At 38.0% G+C, this 15,484-nt stretch overlaps 1 protein-coding gene across 2 annotated transcripts; it reads right to left on the bottom strand.

Annotated features, from left to right (window-relative positions):
- Positions 1 to 652: 652 nt before the first annotated feature.
- On the bottom strand, positions 653 to 5,475 carry lum (lumican). 2 transcript variants are annotated; one of them, XM_003444942.4, is made up of 3 exons: positions 5,340 to 5,475; positions 3,602 to 4,483; positions 653 to 2,133 (listed from the first exon to the last, which is right to left on the bottom strand). In XM_003444942.4, the coding sequence occupies exons 2-3, from the start codon at positions 4,473 to 4,475 to the stop codon at positions 1,979 to 1,981; spliced, it is 1,029 nt and encodes a 342-aa protein (XP_003444990.1). In that variant the 5' UTR covers positions 4,476 to 4,483; positions 5,340 to 5,475; the 3' UTR covers positions 653 to 1,978. The 2 variants fall into 2 exon arrangements, with proteins under 2 accessions (XP_003444990.1, XP_005451657.1); XM_005451600.4 differs by having other exon boundaries at positions 3,602 to 4,480; positions 5,340 to 5,474.
- Between the last annotated feature and the right edge of the window lie 10,009 nt (positions 5,476 to 15,484).

Below are 15,484 nucleotides of genomic sequence, written 5' to 3'. Positions count from 1 at the left end.
CGTGGACCAGCACAGCTGTTTTGCACAGCTGAATAGAAATGTCCAAGATAGGTTTTCTGTGCAGCTCCTTTAAATTAATGGCTAGAGACAAACCTGCTGAAACAAGATGACGTTGAAGCCCACTATGCACTGTGCTTTGAAGAAGGTTGATTGTAAATAGTATGTTTAAAGAACACTAGCAGGCCTCAGTGAATAAATAGTCTTCTAACTATAATAGAAATGTTATAAGATGTTATTTAAGAGTTCATTTCATTAGTCCTTCTTAATTCTTCCACTCACTTTGCAGTTCCATAACTCAATAGTGGTCATGTACTTACTTATAAAGATTCCTATAAAGCTCATACATTTTTTTACAAGTGTTACAAAATTGAAATTTAGACTAACCTGCCAATAGGCTTGAATGTGGGTATGAATGATTATCTGTCTTCCTGTATTAGCCCTGCAACAAACTGGGAATCAGTTCAAGTACCCCCCTTTTGCCCTTGCTGCTGGGATACACCCCAGCATTTCTAGGAAATAAGTCCCAAATACAGGATATCAGATTAGATAACTCAATTCTTTACATTTACACTAAGTAAGACTTGTAAGTTATTTATAGGCTTAAATATAGGCAGGCTTACCAACGATATCATGCAAATATGTTCAAACATAGTTCGTTCAACTGTGTTTAATTTTCTTACAATGAATCCATGAACAGTTACTGAGTCAAAGGTGTCAAAAGAAGTCATGAAAAAAGGAAAGAAAATTCTAGACAGATGTAGTAACCTAATAAAATAGATACACCATTCAATCAACATGAAATTGGTGCCATTTTTTATGTAATGCTGGTAAGAAACATTTATCAGTATTAAACACCACCAACAACATAGTAATGAAAGCACCTTAACTGCAAAAGCTGTAGTTTATTATCAAAGAGTGGCACCAAAGGGTGCATGCAAGTAAAGAAAATGTTGTATACAAATTAGTAATGTGAATGACAGCAAATAGTTAGGCTTTAGTTAGTATACAGAAACAATCTAACACAATTTCTAGAATACATCATTCTATCATTTCAAGGTACAACTAAACAGAAAAGCAAATCAGCTTTAATAGCAATTTATTCTGAACAGAATTCTAATCCTTTGAAGAACTAGTTAGTTATTAGGAGAAAACAGACATTTCTTAGTCGATTATCGTTTATTCAGTAAAAAAAACAAAAGTCAGTCATTGGGACTTCATAAAATTTGTTTCAAACCAGTTTAAAGTATGCAGTATATAATGGCAGACAAGTTCACAACAATGATATATTCCCTAAAACCGCTTTGATGAAAACACGACTGCAATGTAGCTGCTATTTTACACCCACCCTCCCCCATTTTCTTCTTACTCTACACATTAAATCCAAGTATGCAGTCCTTATGTGCTGGTCCTTTGCACAGCAATGGATTATTATTAATAATAAAATCCCCCTGATTATATTATACATGCTAGACACTGAAACATACAAGACAAGGAAAAAGAGAACACTAGGGCTGAATTAAGACATCGGAAAACTCTCAGTATCATTATACTGTGTCTTTATTCAGCGTGCTCAAAAACAAGTTTGGAATGTTTAAAGTGTGTGTTAAAATCAAAGCATAATAATTATTCATCTCATGGAGTTTTTGGTTATTTTTATATTGTGTGCATTTCAATTTTTTTAAACTTCATGATTTAGTATTGGTTGGTATCTAGAAATATTGACAATGAGTTATTTGGAATATTTGTTTAATGCCTGTTGAATTTATTGATCTGATTGCACATGCATGCCTTCTTTTGTATCACACATTGGCTAAGCTATAGATTTGTCCTAAAGCTTGGCCAATGTTTCCCAGATTATATAGTACCTATGTCGGACATGCAAAGGCATGGCAGTACTACGAAAGACGTATTATTAGGACATTTGAATCCAGAAGGTTATGGGCTGAGCTTTGTCATGATGGTAGAGAAGAGCTGGTCCTTATTCGAACATGATATCTGAAGCTTGGCGCAGGCAGTTGGCAGTGTCAGGTGGCATGCTGCTGTGAGTGACGTTGTTTCCGTCGAGACGCAGATGCTTCAGACGTGAATAGTTCAGGGGTCCCATGAACTTGCAGAAACTTGACAGGTCAAACTCTACAAATGATAAAAAGTGGAGATCGTTACAGTTATAGGGATGTATTGAAGTCTTTGAGAAAGTGACCCTTCATTTTCCTCAATTGTTTTTTTTTTTTGTCATCATAGGGGAATGTTCTTTTTCTTAATTATGGCTATATCAAGAGAAAAATAGATAATAAAACAGAGAATGCATCGGGGTATAGCGACGTTTTAACTGACATGTTGCTGATATGTGCATTAACTTCCTTTGGTTTGTCACTCAGATCCATCCCTTAATTTGTGTTATAAGATACTTTAAAACAGTGTAATACTGTTCAGTTTTTATGTTCAGTACATTTAAGCTTTTTTTTTTAGCTAGTTAAAGTTGCCATTCCAAAATATATAACTAACAAGCTAGTGCTAGCCCTAGCATATTAGCCCCAAACTTGGCTATGTCAGTTTTAAAAAAGCCGAAGTGATATGACTAAAAACGTGAGATTCAAGACTTCAAAACTGTCAATAACTAATCAGAGATGCCATATGTCCATCCTTTATATGCCTGCAGTCTGTAGTTTAAAAGAACCTTGATGAACATTTGCGTTACATTGCTTGTTTGCACAAGCTGTAAAGTTGGAATTGGACATTTGCAATCACACTGCTGCTACTACTAAGGATAACACTTTTACTACTACTACTACTACTACTAATAATGATGATGATGATGATGATGTTAAAATATCCATGGCTTTAAATATAAAGTGAAGTAAAAACAAAACAAAACATTGCCCTGTGTTAGCAATGTAAACTACTTCTCCATGTTTTTTGACAGAGGTTTAGAAGAAGTCACATAAATATACACGGTATAATACAATATGGGCTAACCCTTCTTTTCATGTAAAACCACTCATGCTGTAGCCAGCATCCTACTTAATGTCATTTTGTTTTACACAATGTTGTTGCGTTGTTTGTTTTCAGATTTCAGCTGAAAATAAGTTATTTATATTTACAGTGAGGCTGAATTCTAGTTTAAATTACCCTCTTCCTCCTGATCTAATAATATGGATGTTTAGCATAGTTGGGTGTCACATGACTGGCACAGAGAACTGGACATGCTAGCCTGTTAATCTTTCATCTGGTTAGACCACATTTAAAAGGGATCGTTTGGAAAGTTCTTAACTTTGTATCAATTATTCTGCTTTTGGAAAATGCTAATGCCAATACCTATGAACAAACTAAATGGCTTCAACCTAGAACCTCTCTTTGGTTTTATATTTGCTAAGCCACGCCCACATTTGAGCTATCCAGTCATGTGTGTATAATTAGCACAAAACTGGCCTAACTAACCAATTAATCTTGGCTGTATTAGTTTCATATTTAGATATTTCATTGAGAACACAGGAACTCGAACTTTGATGCTGTTGTAAAACTTAAAAAACTCCGATTGGCACCTTTAAGAAAAAAGGCAAAACATTTAGAATCCTGTGATGTTAAAATGCTGATCACTCACTGTTGATTTCATTTGCCTGAAGGTAGAGTTGCTCCAACTGCTCGTTGACCTCGGGGATAGAATGCAGTTTGTTGAAAGAGAGGTCAAGTTCCAGCAGTGATGTCACATTGAACACTCCAGCAGGGATCCCTGAGTCCACCAGCTTGTTGTGTGAGACTCTCAAGTACTGAAGTGCGGGCAGCTTGTTCAGGTATCCTGCTCCAATACTTTCAATGACATTGTAGTCAGCATAGAGCATTACCAGTGAATTGGGAACACCAGCTGGGAGCTTCTTCAGCTTGTTGTGGCTTACATCCAATGACAGCAGCTTCTTTAGCCCTTTGAAAGCCCCTGAGATGGCTTCAGAGGTTAGGTCATTGTGCTGAAGGTGAATGGCGGTCAAATTCTCCTTGTCAGTCAAGAGTCCAGAAGGAAATTTGGACAGCTTGTTGTTCATAATTCTCAGCTCCTCAAGGGACTTTGAGGGAGGAATGACTGGCTCTGTAAGGTTGTTGAAGCTGATGAACAACTTCTCCAGGCCTGTGAGTTTGTCAATTGTGCCCTTTGCTATTTTAGCATTAGTGATCTGGTTATTGTCAATTATCAGCCAGCGCAGTGTGTCAGTAACATTATCAAACACTCCTGCCTTGATCTCCTCAATCAGATTGTTCTGGAGGTACAGGTACTTGATCCCTGTTGGAACTATGGGAACAAATTTGAGCTTGCGGCTGTCACAATACATGGCGCTGGGGAAATGGAACGGGCAATCGCACTCTTGATTGCAGTTGGGCGCTGATGGCCCCATCACTGGGTTAGGTTGGTAATCATAGTCATAATACTGGCAGAGGGACAGTGTGACCAGCACAGCCAAGATGGGTACACGCAGAGGCAACATGGTGTCTGCTGATCCAATAGACAGAAAGGAAGGGGAGGTAGGAAATAAGATCAAAATGTTATTATTGGAAATTTGAATATATAAAAAGGAATCAAAAAAAGTAAGAATAAAATGTATACTTTGAAGTTGAAGATTTGTTAGGATAACTCTTCACCCACCCACGAGAATGCCACACCCACTCCCCAGTGTATTAAAGCATATTATATGATCAGTCAAGGAAGACATTACTAATTTGGAGAGCACTGAGCCCTAGATTTAATAATCTGTTTGAATCCTATCATTATAGCTGCAGCACAAGCCAAACTACATGATTGATGTTTTTTTTTAAACAGGAATTGAAGCAATAACATAATGTGGATGTTCAAATACACAAAAGCAGATGTAAGTGCTTCGAAGGAACGCTTTACGTTTTCAACATTTAAGAATACATGCTTTCTGGCTACATAATTAAGGACTCTAACACATATAAAAGCATGAAAAAATCTATATTCATTTAGAATCATGGCTTTTCATACTCAAGTCTGCAGACAAAGGAAAACCAGAATAATTGAATCCAGACCCATGAAAAATGCAGACACTGGATCCAAGAGCAGCAGATTATTTTCCAAAGTCTAAAGTCACCAAAATCTGTCAAACAGTCTTTAAAATGCATATGTAAACAAGTAAAAAACTAAGGCTCACACACCCAAATGCAAATGACCAAACTCCTACTTATTAATTGTTAGTGCACATGTATTTTTTTCCTTCTCTGCTGCAGCACCAGCCAGTGCCCTAAAGCCTTGTAGTAACAGTTGGTAATCCCCAAAATATGGAAGAATATTCAAACAGGAAATCACAAATCCATGCCCTCAGTCGCAAGCTTACCTGTGCTTCTCTCTCGGTGTGCGTGTGGGGTGGAGGGCCAGTAGGTAAGAAGAGTTTGGTGTTCAAAAACTGGAAGTCTCTGGAGAAAAACACAGAGAGAAAGAAGGAGAGAGGGGGAGGAGAGAGAGGGGTAGATGGAGAGACACAGAGAGGGAATAGGAAGGGGAGGAGAGGAGACGAGACGAGGGGACGAAGGGGGGTTGATAGGAGGCTTCTTCAAATAACTGGAGTCAGGGCATCAGATAAATTGAAGATGTCATCAGTATGAATGTCTGAAAGAGCATCATCCAAAAAGTTTTGTAAACTAACCAAGAGCAGGTGCATCAAGTAACTGAAATATTGCACCATATACGACGATAATAAAAGTAGTTTTCCCTTATTATTGTTACTTGTCACTGTTACAGTCAAACCATGTCATTGCATTTGTTCACACTAGCAAAACCAAACTTGAATTTTAGTAGGTTGTGTGTGGAAAAATTCAAAGGGCAGGAGAAGCCATGTCTGGAAAAATGTGAAAACAATCTCTGGCAGACCCGTAACACAGACACTGGTCATGAAAAAGAATAAATTCAGCTGTACTCCTCGAGCTGTGAATCAGGCTTTGGAAAATTTGACCAAGAAGATAAAAACAGCCAGAACAGACTTACATAACACTTGACGTAAATATTTCTTCTCCTCTGTTTTTGACCAAAGAAGCAGGTCAAAGCAGATCCAATTGATCCCATATGTCTACGATGTAAATTATTGTACTTTTCATTCTTGCACCCTTTATTTTGCTTCCCCACATTCTTTTACAGTGAATCTCTGTGTCATATTCATTTATAAACAAACAGTAAGACAAAAGAAGAATGTGGCCTGTGGTGGCCATAACTTCTCCAAATACTGCAGCTGAATAGGGAGGTTTAGGGGAGTAAAGGGCCAAATGTTTCTCTCATTTGTTGGTGGGCATCCATCATACCATCAATGCATTCCAGGAATTGGCACCTGGATTTAATTGGTTGCAGTGCAGCCTGTTACCCGACTCGCATATAAATCATAAACACCTTCCTTGACACACCTCTTAAATTTCATGGAGAAAACTCCAACCTTTAAATTCTAACAACAGAGTTCTTTTTAACAGTTGGATCCTCGCTACACATAATGACATGCAAAGGTTTCCACAAAGCTATGTGGTTCTACAATTAACGCAAAGTACTGTATGCAGTTTCTTAAACTTTATGCAATTTAAGAAATTAAAAGGCCAATGAGGCATTAATAGTTATGCAGAGTTTGGAGAGGCAGGGGTCCTCATGTGTCTCCAAGGAGCTCATACTGAATGGTTTGATGGGACCTAGAATGTGGGACCAACTGAATGTTTACTGGATGTTATCTTTTTATGCTTATGATTAGGCACTCGCTCCACGTGATTTATTAAAAACATCCTGCAATGCCTTTGCACCTACAGTGGGACCGCTTTTTTGCAAGCAGTCAGAGTCAGGGTACAGTCCTGTGAAAACCTTAGCGCACCCCATGATTCAAAAACTTGCAGAAGCACCTTTAGCAGCAATAACGTGAAAATATTTGTTTTTTGTCTCTCACATTGGATTTTGGCCCACTGTTTTTTACGGCATTACTTCAGTCCACTGAGGGTTGCGGGCATTCATTTATGCACAGCTCTCTTAAGATGCAACTGCAGATCTTCAGTTGGGTTGAGGTCTGGACTTTGACTGGGCCATTGCAGTGTCTTCTTTCTCAATCTTTCAGTTGTGCATTTGCTGTTGTGCTTGGGTTCATTGTTCTGTTGAATAACCCAGTTTGCACCAAGCTTTAGTTCTTGGAAAGATGGGCTGACATTTGACTCTAGAGTAGAATGCTCGACTCAATGACTGCAACGTGGTTTGTGCATTTTGGCCAAAAATCTCCACTTTGGTCTTGTCTATTCAAAAGACACTGTTCCAGAAGTCTTGTGGTTTGTCCAGATGCAATTTTGTGAATCTAAGCCATGCTGCCATGTTTTTATTTTAGAGACAAGAAATTTTCTCCTGGCAGGCCTTCCAAAAAAAGCCATCCTTGTTCAGTCTTTCTAATTGTACTCATGAAATTCAACATTTAAAATGCTGACTAAGGCAAGTAGAATCTAAGATGCTTTTTTGAAGTCTCTCTGAGAACTGCAAGGGGAAATTTACTGGGACATTCATCTGCAGAGAAGATTGCAGCGCTGTGTTATACCCTCTTAATTAAAGTCACAAATGGTGTACTTAAGTTTTCACTGAAATGCCAAAATGCTAAAAATCCTACTATAGGTCACTCAGTAAACAAAACTAAGACAAAACAACCCAGTTTAACACGTGGCAAATTGAATGAACCTGTCTACGTTCAGAAAGACATAACTCACAAAACTGAGTCTTTCAGGAGTCTGGATTATCTTTTTCATAGATGATTCATAGATGACAGCTAATGATGCTTTCGAGTTCCAGTTAGTCTTCTTTTATTACATAAAACCTGCAGTAAATTTGGGCTACTTTTAGAGCCTCCTTATTTTTAGTAGTCACAAATGGCTTATCTGTTATAGCAAAACCTCAAACTCCAGCCAGAGATAAGAGATGTCCAGATGGTGGTTATCAACTTTCTTCATAAAATCAGGTTATGTTGTTTGACTCATCCTTCACACAAAAATCATCAACTGAGCATCGCCTACTCGAACCAGAGACAACAGCAGAGGAACAGGTGATAGAAATCTATAAAGAACAGAGAATTGATAAAAACAAACAAACACATGAACTCAAGTTCATGTGTTGTTTTACTGTATTACATAAAATATATTTTAGCTGATGCTCTCTGTGCTGCTATTAACTGCTTTATTGTGATTTATCTGTCACACATTATGTATTATAGGCCCATACTCCCTTGAAAAAACAAAAAAACCAACAACTGGATTTTGAACCCAATTCCGAGGAAACCTTTCTGCTGAATCAGCAATAACAAATTACCAAAATGGAGTACTACTTTTACAGAGAACAGCTGCACTGATCTTTTGTGTTTAGGTGGACACAGACCAGAAGTGGTGTCCAAGTGACAGATGTATATCCACTACTCTGTAGACATGCAGCTGCTCAGCTTCAGTTAATGTTCAGTAGCTGGTGACTTTGGTCTGTTTGGTGTGGCGGGCGTCAGGTAAAAACACTGTTACTGTTACTGGAAACAGTGGCTGTAGACAATAAAGCAAATTAGTAGAAGTTGTGGGCCATAAAACCTAGACAATGATCTTTAAATGCTGAGGAGTTCTGCTGAGATAGGAAAAAAACCTCTCACTGGTTTCCTCATTACGAGTGACTTTCCTCCCACCTCACATTTAATTCATTGTTGCTGCAAATTGGAGCCAATAGTCTAATGTGCACAAACAATAAAACCTCTTGATAATAACAACTGTCTTTGCATATTCCAAAGTTATATACTGAATAAAAATATTATTTCAGTGGTCTCAGCACAGTTGACATATTTGCTACAAGCTGCCCAAAATGTTTATTTCCTTGAGGCGTTTGTACTTTTACCCCTGTTATTGGAACTGTTTTGTATGAACTCAGACTCAAGTTTTTCCAGACTGTTCTTTTAGTTGAGGCTGGAAAACAGACATTTAGTCATTTTGCTTAGTCACTATGTCTCTTTTTGAATGTGTTGATGTCTGCCTTATGCTGTCCTATCCTTTCCATTAGACCAGAGGACTGACACTGGCTGTCACCACAGTTTTCCTAATACTTTGTTTATTAACTGTAACTTGTGTAACTCTCAAGTAACCATTCCAATTAATACACTGTTTTATATGAAATATTATCTATATGGCTCACATATATAATGTTTCTCTTCATCAAATTCGAGTGACAAGATTGTGCCAAAGTATTTTTTATTTTTGTTTTTTTTCCTTTTTCTTTCAGAAAAGTCACCGTTATCCCTACTCCCTCCAAAAGTACTATATATTGATATATTGACTAACAACTTATTAATCTAAAGGCTGAAGCTTAAAATGAATCACTCTAACCTGGATGACATATTCATACATCCCATGTGTGTCTGACAGAACAGATGCAGATATAAAATTGAATGCATGCAGTTAATGGCAAAGCGTAAAATGAAAATGAAAGTAACATGGAAGTGTTACAAACCTCTGCTGGCCTCTTGAGACTGGTTCCCAAAGGTAGACTTAGATGTAAAAGATGGCCATAACCAACCTGACGTCATCCAATTGGTAAGGTCCTATTGTGAAGCTTTGATTGCAGCATTTTCCTGGTTGCCATCTTGGTCTTCTGATCATGATGGCAGAGGGGTGAAACTGACTGAGAAGCCTAGGAGCACTTTACGCCCATGTGGTAGTGACATATCAGTCACAAGGCTAGCACACATTATGTTAGAGTCACACTAGGGAAAACAATGGTTGGACAATATGGCACAACCAAATTTATTGCAACTCTGTGCAATGAACTTGCGATCTTGTTACATTTGAAGTGGCTGGTTTGAAAAGGGGGACCAGGTTTGTACCCACAGTAGAAACCAACAGAAGCAGAAATTCAGAAATTCCTCCACAAATAGTGATATAGTTGCAGCAGGATGGTTATTTAACTACAAAATGACATAGCCTCAGTTTGTACGCATACCTTTGATGCCATGTGGATTAGATAACATCCAAAAAAACTTCAAACTTGTGCACCTTATTCTTATTTTTTTTTAAGTCATTACAAAAGTATGCTGTCTTATCATTCCAACCTGGAAAAAGAGTAGTTCAAAGAAATCATTAAAAGCCCAAAATGAACATGAAATTAATGCTCATGATGAGTGGTTCTAACCTCTTAGCACAAGTGCAGCTTGTGCTTATATATTAATGAGTTTAGCTCAGCTAAATCCTCAAAGACCAGTGAACACAGGAGTAGGAGGAAAGGTCAGCTGATCTTGTGACTGATCTATAAGCTACACCTCTTAGGGTCCCCCTACCTCACAAATCCTACTTTAAACCCTGGAACAACTACTAGTTCACAAATGTGAAAAAAATTCATTGCAATCACTTGGGAAACCATTGGTATATTTTTCTAGTTGCAAGGATGTTATTGTCCTACTCTACTGTGACTGAACCACTAGAGTAGCAATTTCTGGCTCTATAGCCAATCATAAGTCTGAGTCAGTCTGCGCTGATAAGTGAGGCTTATCTGTGATATGTTTCTTTTTAAAATGGGACTTGACCAGCTGGATGCTAACTGTAACTGTATTCTGGTTATGTGTCTTTGTGTCTTTGTCCTGTCTTCCCCAACCGGTCACAGCAGATGGTCATCTCTCTCTGAGCCTGCTTCGTCCTGTTAAAAGGGAGTTTTTCCTTTCCACTGTTGTCAAAGTGCTTGAGCTAACTTACAATATAAAGTGCCATGAGGCAGTTGTTGTTGTGGTTATATAAAAATAAAATTGAATTGAACTCCTATGTAAATGTGAAGTTGCAGAGTGTCTGAGCCATTTTATACTGCTATCCTGCAACTATGTTACTATTGGTGGAGAAATGTATCTATCAAATCTACAAATCTAGATGAATGTAAGCAATTATTGTGATTTATTCTCCTCTTGAAGGGAGGGAGTATCTAATCAGTTCAGGTTGTTATTTTGTCTGTCTGTTTGTTAGCAGTCTAGTGTCCACAATTTTCAGGATACAATTTTCATATTTTGTGTGATGGAAGATCCCAATAACAGTTCAAGCTGATTTAATTTAGGTGACAATTGGGTGGAGTTAAAGGTCCAGGTCACACAAAATGGGAACACTTGCCCGCAGTTTTTTATGGATCGTCTTCAAACTTCACAACAATATACTAGGCCTTGGGGGACATGTGTAACTAGGCTGACAAAGCAATTCTCCTTGACCTTCATTGTTAACACCCAAGGTTAATTTCTTTGTACTGTATGTAGACGGTAACAGGAATGGGATTGCTACTCATTTGTCGCAGTTAACGGCTGTATGATCACAAACAAAGTGCATGTAATTGCATTTTATTCCCGTTTCATTGCTGTCTTGATGCACCAAAATTGACTTCAAGTCAAGCTGTGAACAGACCTGGTCCCAATCTTTGAAGCCACCATATCAAATGGAACAAGATCATAAGTTCATTGCATGGAGTCAGTTATTTTCTGGTCACTGTTGGCTTAAAACAGTCAATATGTTGGTTACAAAGTTCTAATACTGATGCTTCAAATGGCAGAGGCTGGAAAGCAAAGACGGACTCCACCTTAGCGATCATATATTGAAATATTCACACATTTCAAAAACCTGAAGCTCAACACAGCACATGTCCTAATGTTGGTTTTCTTTAAGTGTGTTTGAAATTAATTTCAAGCTAAATTATATACGGCTAAGGTTTATGATATTTTTTGCATGCAGTAAAAATGGCAGAAATACAGGAACTTGATTTGTTTACAGAGAAAATCGGATAAATGACAAAAGGGAACAAGACATCTTTCCAAACATGGACATACAAATCACAGAATACTCTTGAAATGTAACTAGAAAAAGTGTTTTTCTTTGGTTGCTCATTGTCTTTGCTGTGTTCCTGTCAGTGGTTTTATGAACCAGAGTGAGACCAATCTGAAATGATGCTCTTGCTTTGTTATTTTCCATAGTCAGCTTACTTGCTCCTATAAAACATGTTCTTGCTGACTTTTGCCTCTGTCAGTGCGCCCCAGGGCAGCTGTGGCTACAACGTAGCTTGCCATCACCAGTGTGTGAATGTGTGTGTGAATGGGTGAATGACTGGATATGTAAAGCGCTTTGGGGTCCTTAGGGACTAGAAAAGCGCTATATAAATACAGGCCATTTACCATTTATTTACCATAATTATACTATTTGTCATATCAAGCTAATTTCTTCATGATAGTTGTAAAAATTGCTCAATGATGACAACTTAGTTTGACAAAAAAATATCTGAGTTAGCTGTTTGCAAAGTAGAGCATTCACTGCAACCTGGGCAACCTTTTTCCTTCTTTTTCCCTTAGTGAACTCGGGATGGTTCACTTGGCATCTGGTCAAGCACATTAGTTTAACATTAAATGTGAAATAGACATAAAAAATAAATACATTCACTACAACAGTAGCATCATAGATTGGCTATAGTCACTCAGACTAACTGGGGATGAAGCTGGATTTTCTGCAATGAAGATATAGCTCTAGCCTTAGTCTTTTAGCGAGATATTGGTATATCTAGATTTTAAAAGTACTTGCTGCATGACATCAAACTCTCAAAAATAGCATGCAATTCCAAATGGTACATATGCTAGCTTTGTGCAAATTACCTTTTTTGAAAGCTTTGCAATAAAAAGAGGCCTTAATGGACACCTAACTACTTTGAATCCTACATGGATCTTACACAGCATTTGTGCATCATATAATATAGTCTGCACAATTTTAGTTCATCTAAACTAACCTGTTTTCTCTATACAAAACATTACATATTATTCTCTTTTTTTAACATGCAACAGATTTGCATTACTTAACGTTATTTCTGATCAACAGCACACTCAGACAGATAGTTGCATATAAATAAGGGGGCATAGGAAAATAAGAGAATACTGAACAAAGTAACACACATATGCACATGCACTGCCAGGTACACGGATGGAGATCCAAGCAAGCATATTAGCAAACAGGATATTCTTGGACTTCTTGGCACCGACACACAGAAGCTTCTAATAAAGTCTCAGACAGCACTCAGACACCACCTTCTGTTCCTACCATGTGGTCATGTGGCTGTGCTTAACACAGAGAGACTCATCCCTGGCAGCCCGAGTGATTCTCTCACCTGGTGTCTCATGGGCTCACATGTGCTCCAAGAGTGACCCGGCAACAAAATTAGATGAGAGGATCTACTTAACAAAACAGACCTTTGCGCGTCTATTTGTAACACACAAACATGCCTTAATTTTCTATAAATCCCTAAATTAAAGGATTTAGTGTAAAGTAGACCAATTTAGGCACATTTCATGTAAAATACCCCGTGCAGTAATAACAGGGTTTAACACATTGTTAAGGTGTTGATAGGTAGATTAAGGAGAATACCACATTGCAGATAGTCAGACAGATATAAGCTCAGGGTTTTTTCTATAAGCTGCATTTGATAAATGTAGTTTCAAGCAAACATCTGCATGGATCATTGGCACATCTGCTTCTCAGCAGGATCTCACGACTCTCCTCTCATAACATGGTGAAGGGCTCAGGCTACTTCAGTTGCATAACACTAGACACTTATTCTTAGCGATCAGTGTGATCTGTGCATGCACACGGCCCAACTAGTGCTTCTCAAGTTCTCCAGCACATGAAGTAAAGCACCAGACACACACGCCTAAACACACACAAGTCCTGGCAACGAGAAGATAGACGACTGTGCAGGAGATCAAGTTGCATGCTGCTCTGGCATGTGTGTGTGTGTGAGACTGAGGGAGAAAGGCGGATGGAAAATAGAAAGTGCTCTACCGATAGCCACCACATGGGGGCAACAGATTGAAGAGCATTCATGTTGTCTAGCTGAACCCGCTCTGAGGTCCTGGGATGAGCGCCAGAGCTCAAACACTGATGCTTTCTGTCCTTGTCTAAAGAAAATAGAAGAACCAAGTCATATCAGAGGCAGAGAGTTCTGAGCTTTTGGCAACTCGTTAATACTTTGTTTTTCATAACATGTTTTTAATTTAATTTACCAAGTGAAATTATTATAAAACCCCAAACATTTTCATGACTGGATGATCTCATGAAAACTGAATAACTCATCAGGTTAAATAGTGTCTGGTGTTTTAGAATAGAAGACTAGATTAGAATAGCCTTTTATTGTCATTGTACAACAAAATTGTGTTTATTGTGTTTCTTGAGTTATATGTTTCATTCTACTTCAATAAGCCAATTATATTTTTTTTCTGTTCTAACATATTCATTCAGTCATTGAATACATTTCACTCAGTGTTTATTTTACATGGACAGATGTAAATGTTTGCTTAACAACTATCCAATGAAAGGGATCACTGCATTTGTTGCTGCTGCTAATTTCCCATGTATGTCCTCAGAATTGCCTTTAAAGTACATAGTCCAAGTGTAAAGGCAGGCTAAACGACTTTTTTTGGCTTGATTGTAACAGACGTATGACTTTCCACTGATACACATGACTGCAAGGTGAATTAGTTAAAAAAAAGAAAGAAGATCTGGAATACAGCAGCATATATGTTGCAATATATGCGATGATCTAAAGGCCTTCTCTGGTTTAATTTAATTTACTAGTTATGTTACTGGGTATGATAGTGACGGCTGTTTGAATGGAAAAGATGCGAGACGTTTTGCACTGTGTTGATCATAAAAAAAAGGCAGGCTGTTAATGCTATGATAGTTGTACTGTCTATACCTAACAAAGAAAAAAGCATTATTGAATTGAATGAATTGAAGGTGTGTAATAGGAACAAGAAAAATGCTCAAAAAGCCAAAAAACAATGATAAAACCACACTTTTGAATTAAATAAGATATTGTGCTATATTATAAAAAAGAAAAAAACTTCTTGTCACAGCCTTTTTTGGAGTCAGGAATTTTAACCACTATATATCTCATGGGAGGCCAGTTTCTTTTTTCTTCAACCTAAATATTCCCATTAAAGTCTCCCAAATGACTCCAGGACTATAAATCTCCGATGGCTCACAGGCCAGAAATGTTTCTTCTGCAAATACTGTTTTTTTCATCCCGGACCACAAAACCCATCAAAATGAATTAGAGCCTGCTGGGGTAGCTCGAAGCAAATTAATCTACCATAAGTTAGATTTTTAAGGCTCTTTACAGCCTTCACCACAGTGTTTTCACTCACCTTGGGGTCTGGATGTTGTGTGATGGTGATTATAGAGCTCCGTTATCAAACCTGGTAACCTGTGTGAAGTGTACATGACGTGTTTGTGTCTGAGCTCTGGTTTCCTCTGAAGAATCAAACACACCGCACAGGAGACTTTATGGTGATTGCACTGTCTCGTATTTGCAGTTTGGATTTTTAACCCATCCCTGCTGTAATAGGGCAAGAGGCTGGGTGCACCCTGCACGCAACATTTGCAGCATACATGTGAATATAAACAGTGCAACAGTTGACTGATGATCTGCTCAAAGTGTCTTGTTGAGAATGTATTC

The sequence above is a fragment of the Oreochromis niloticus genome, linkage group LG17 (genome assembly GCF_001858045.2).
Source record: "Oreochromis niloticus isolate F11D_XX linkage group LG17, O_niloticus_UMD_NMBU, whole genome shotgun sequence".
NCBI classification, from domain to species: Eukaryota; Metazoa; Chordata; class Actinopteri; order Cichliformes; family Cichlidae; genus Oreochromis; species Oreochromis niloticus.
The sequence above is the reverse complement of the archived record's forward strand: the minus strand, read 5'-3'. Positions and strand labels throughout refer to the sequence as shown.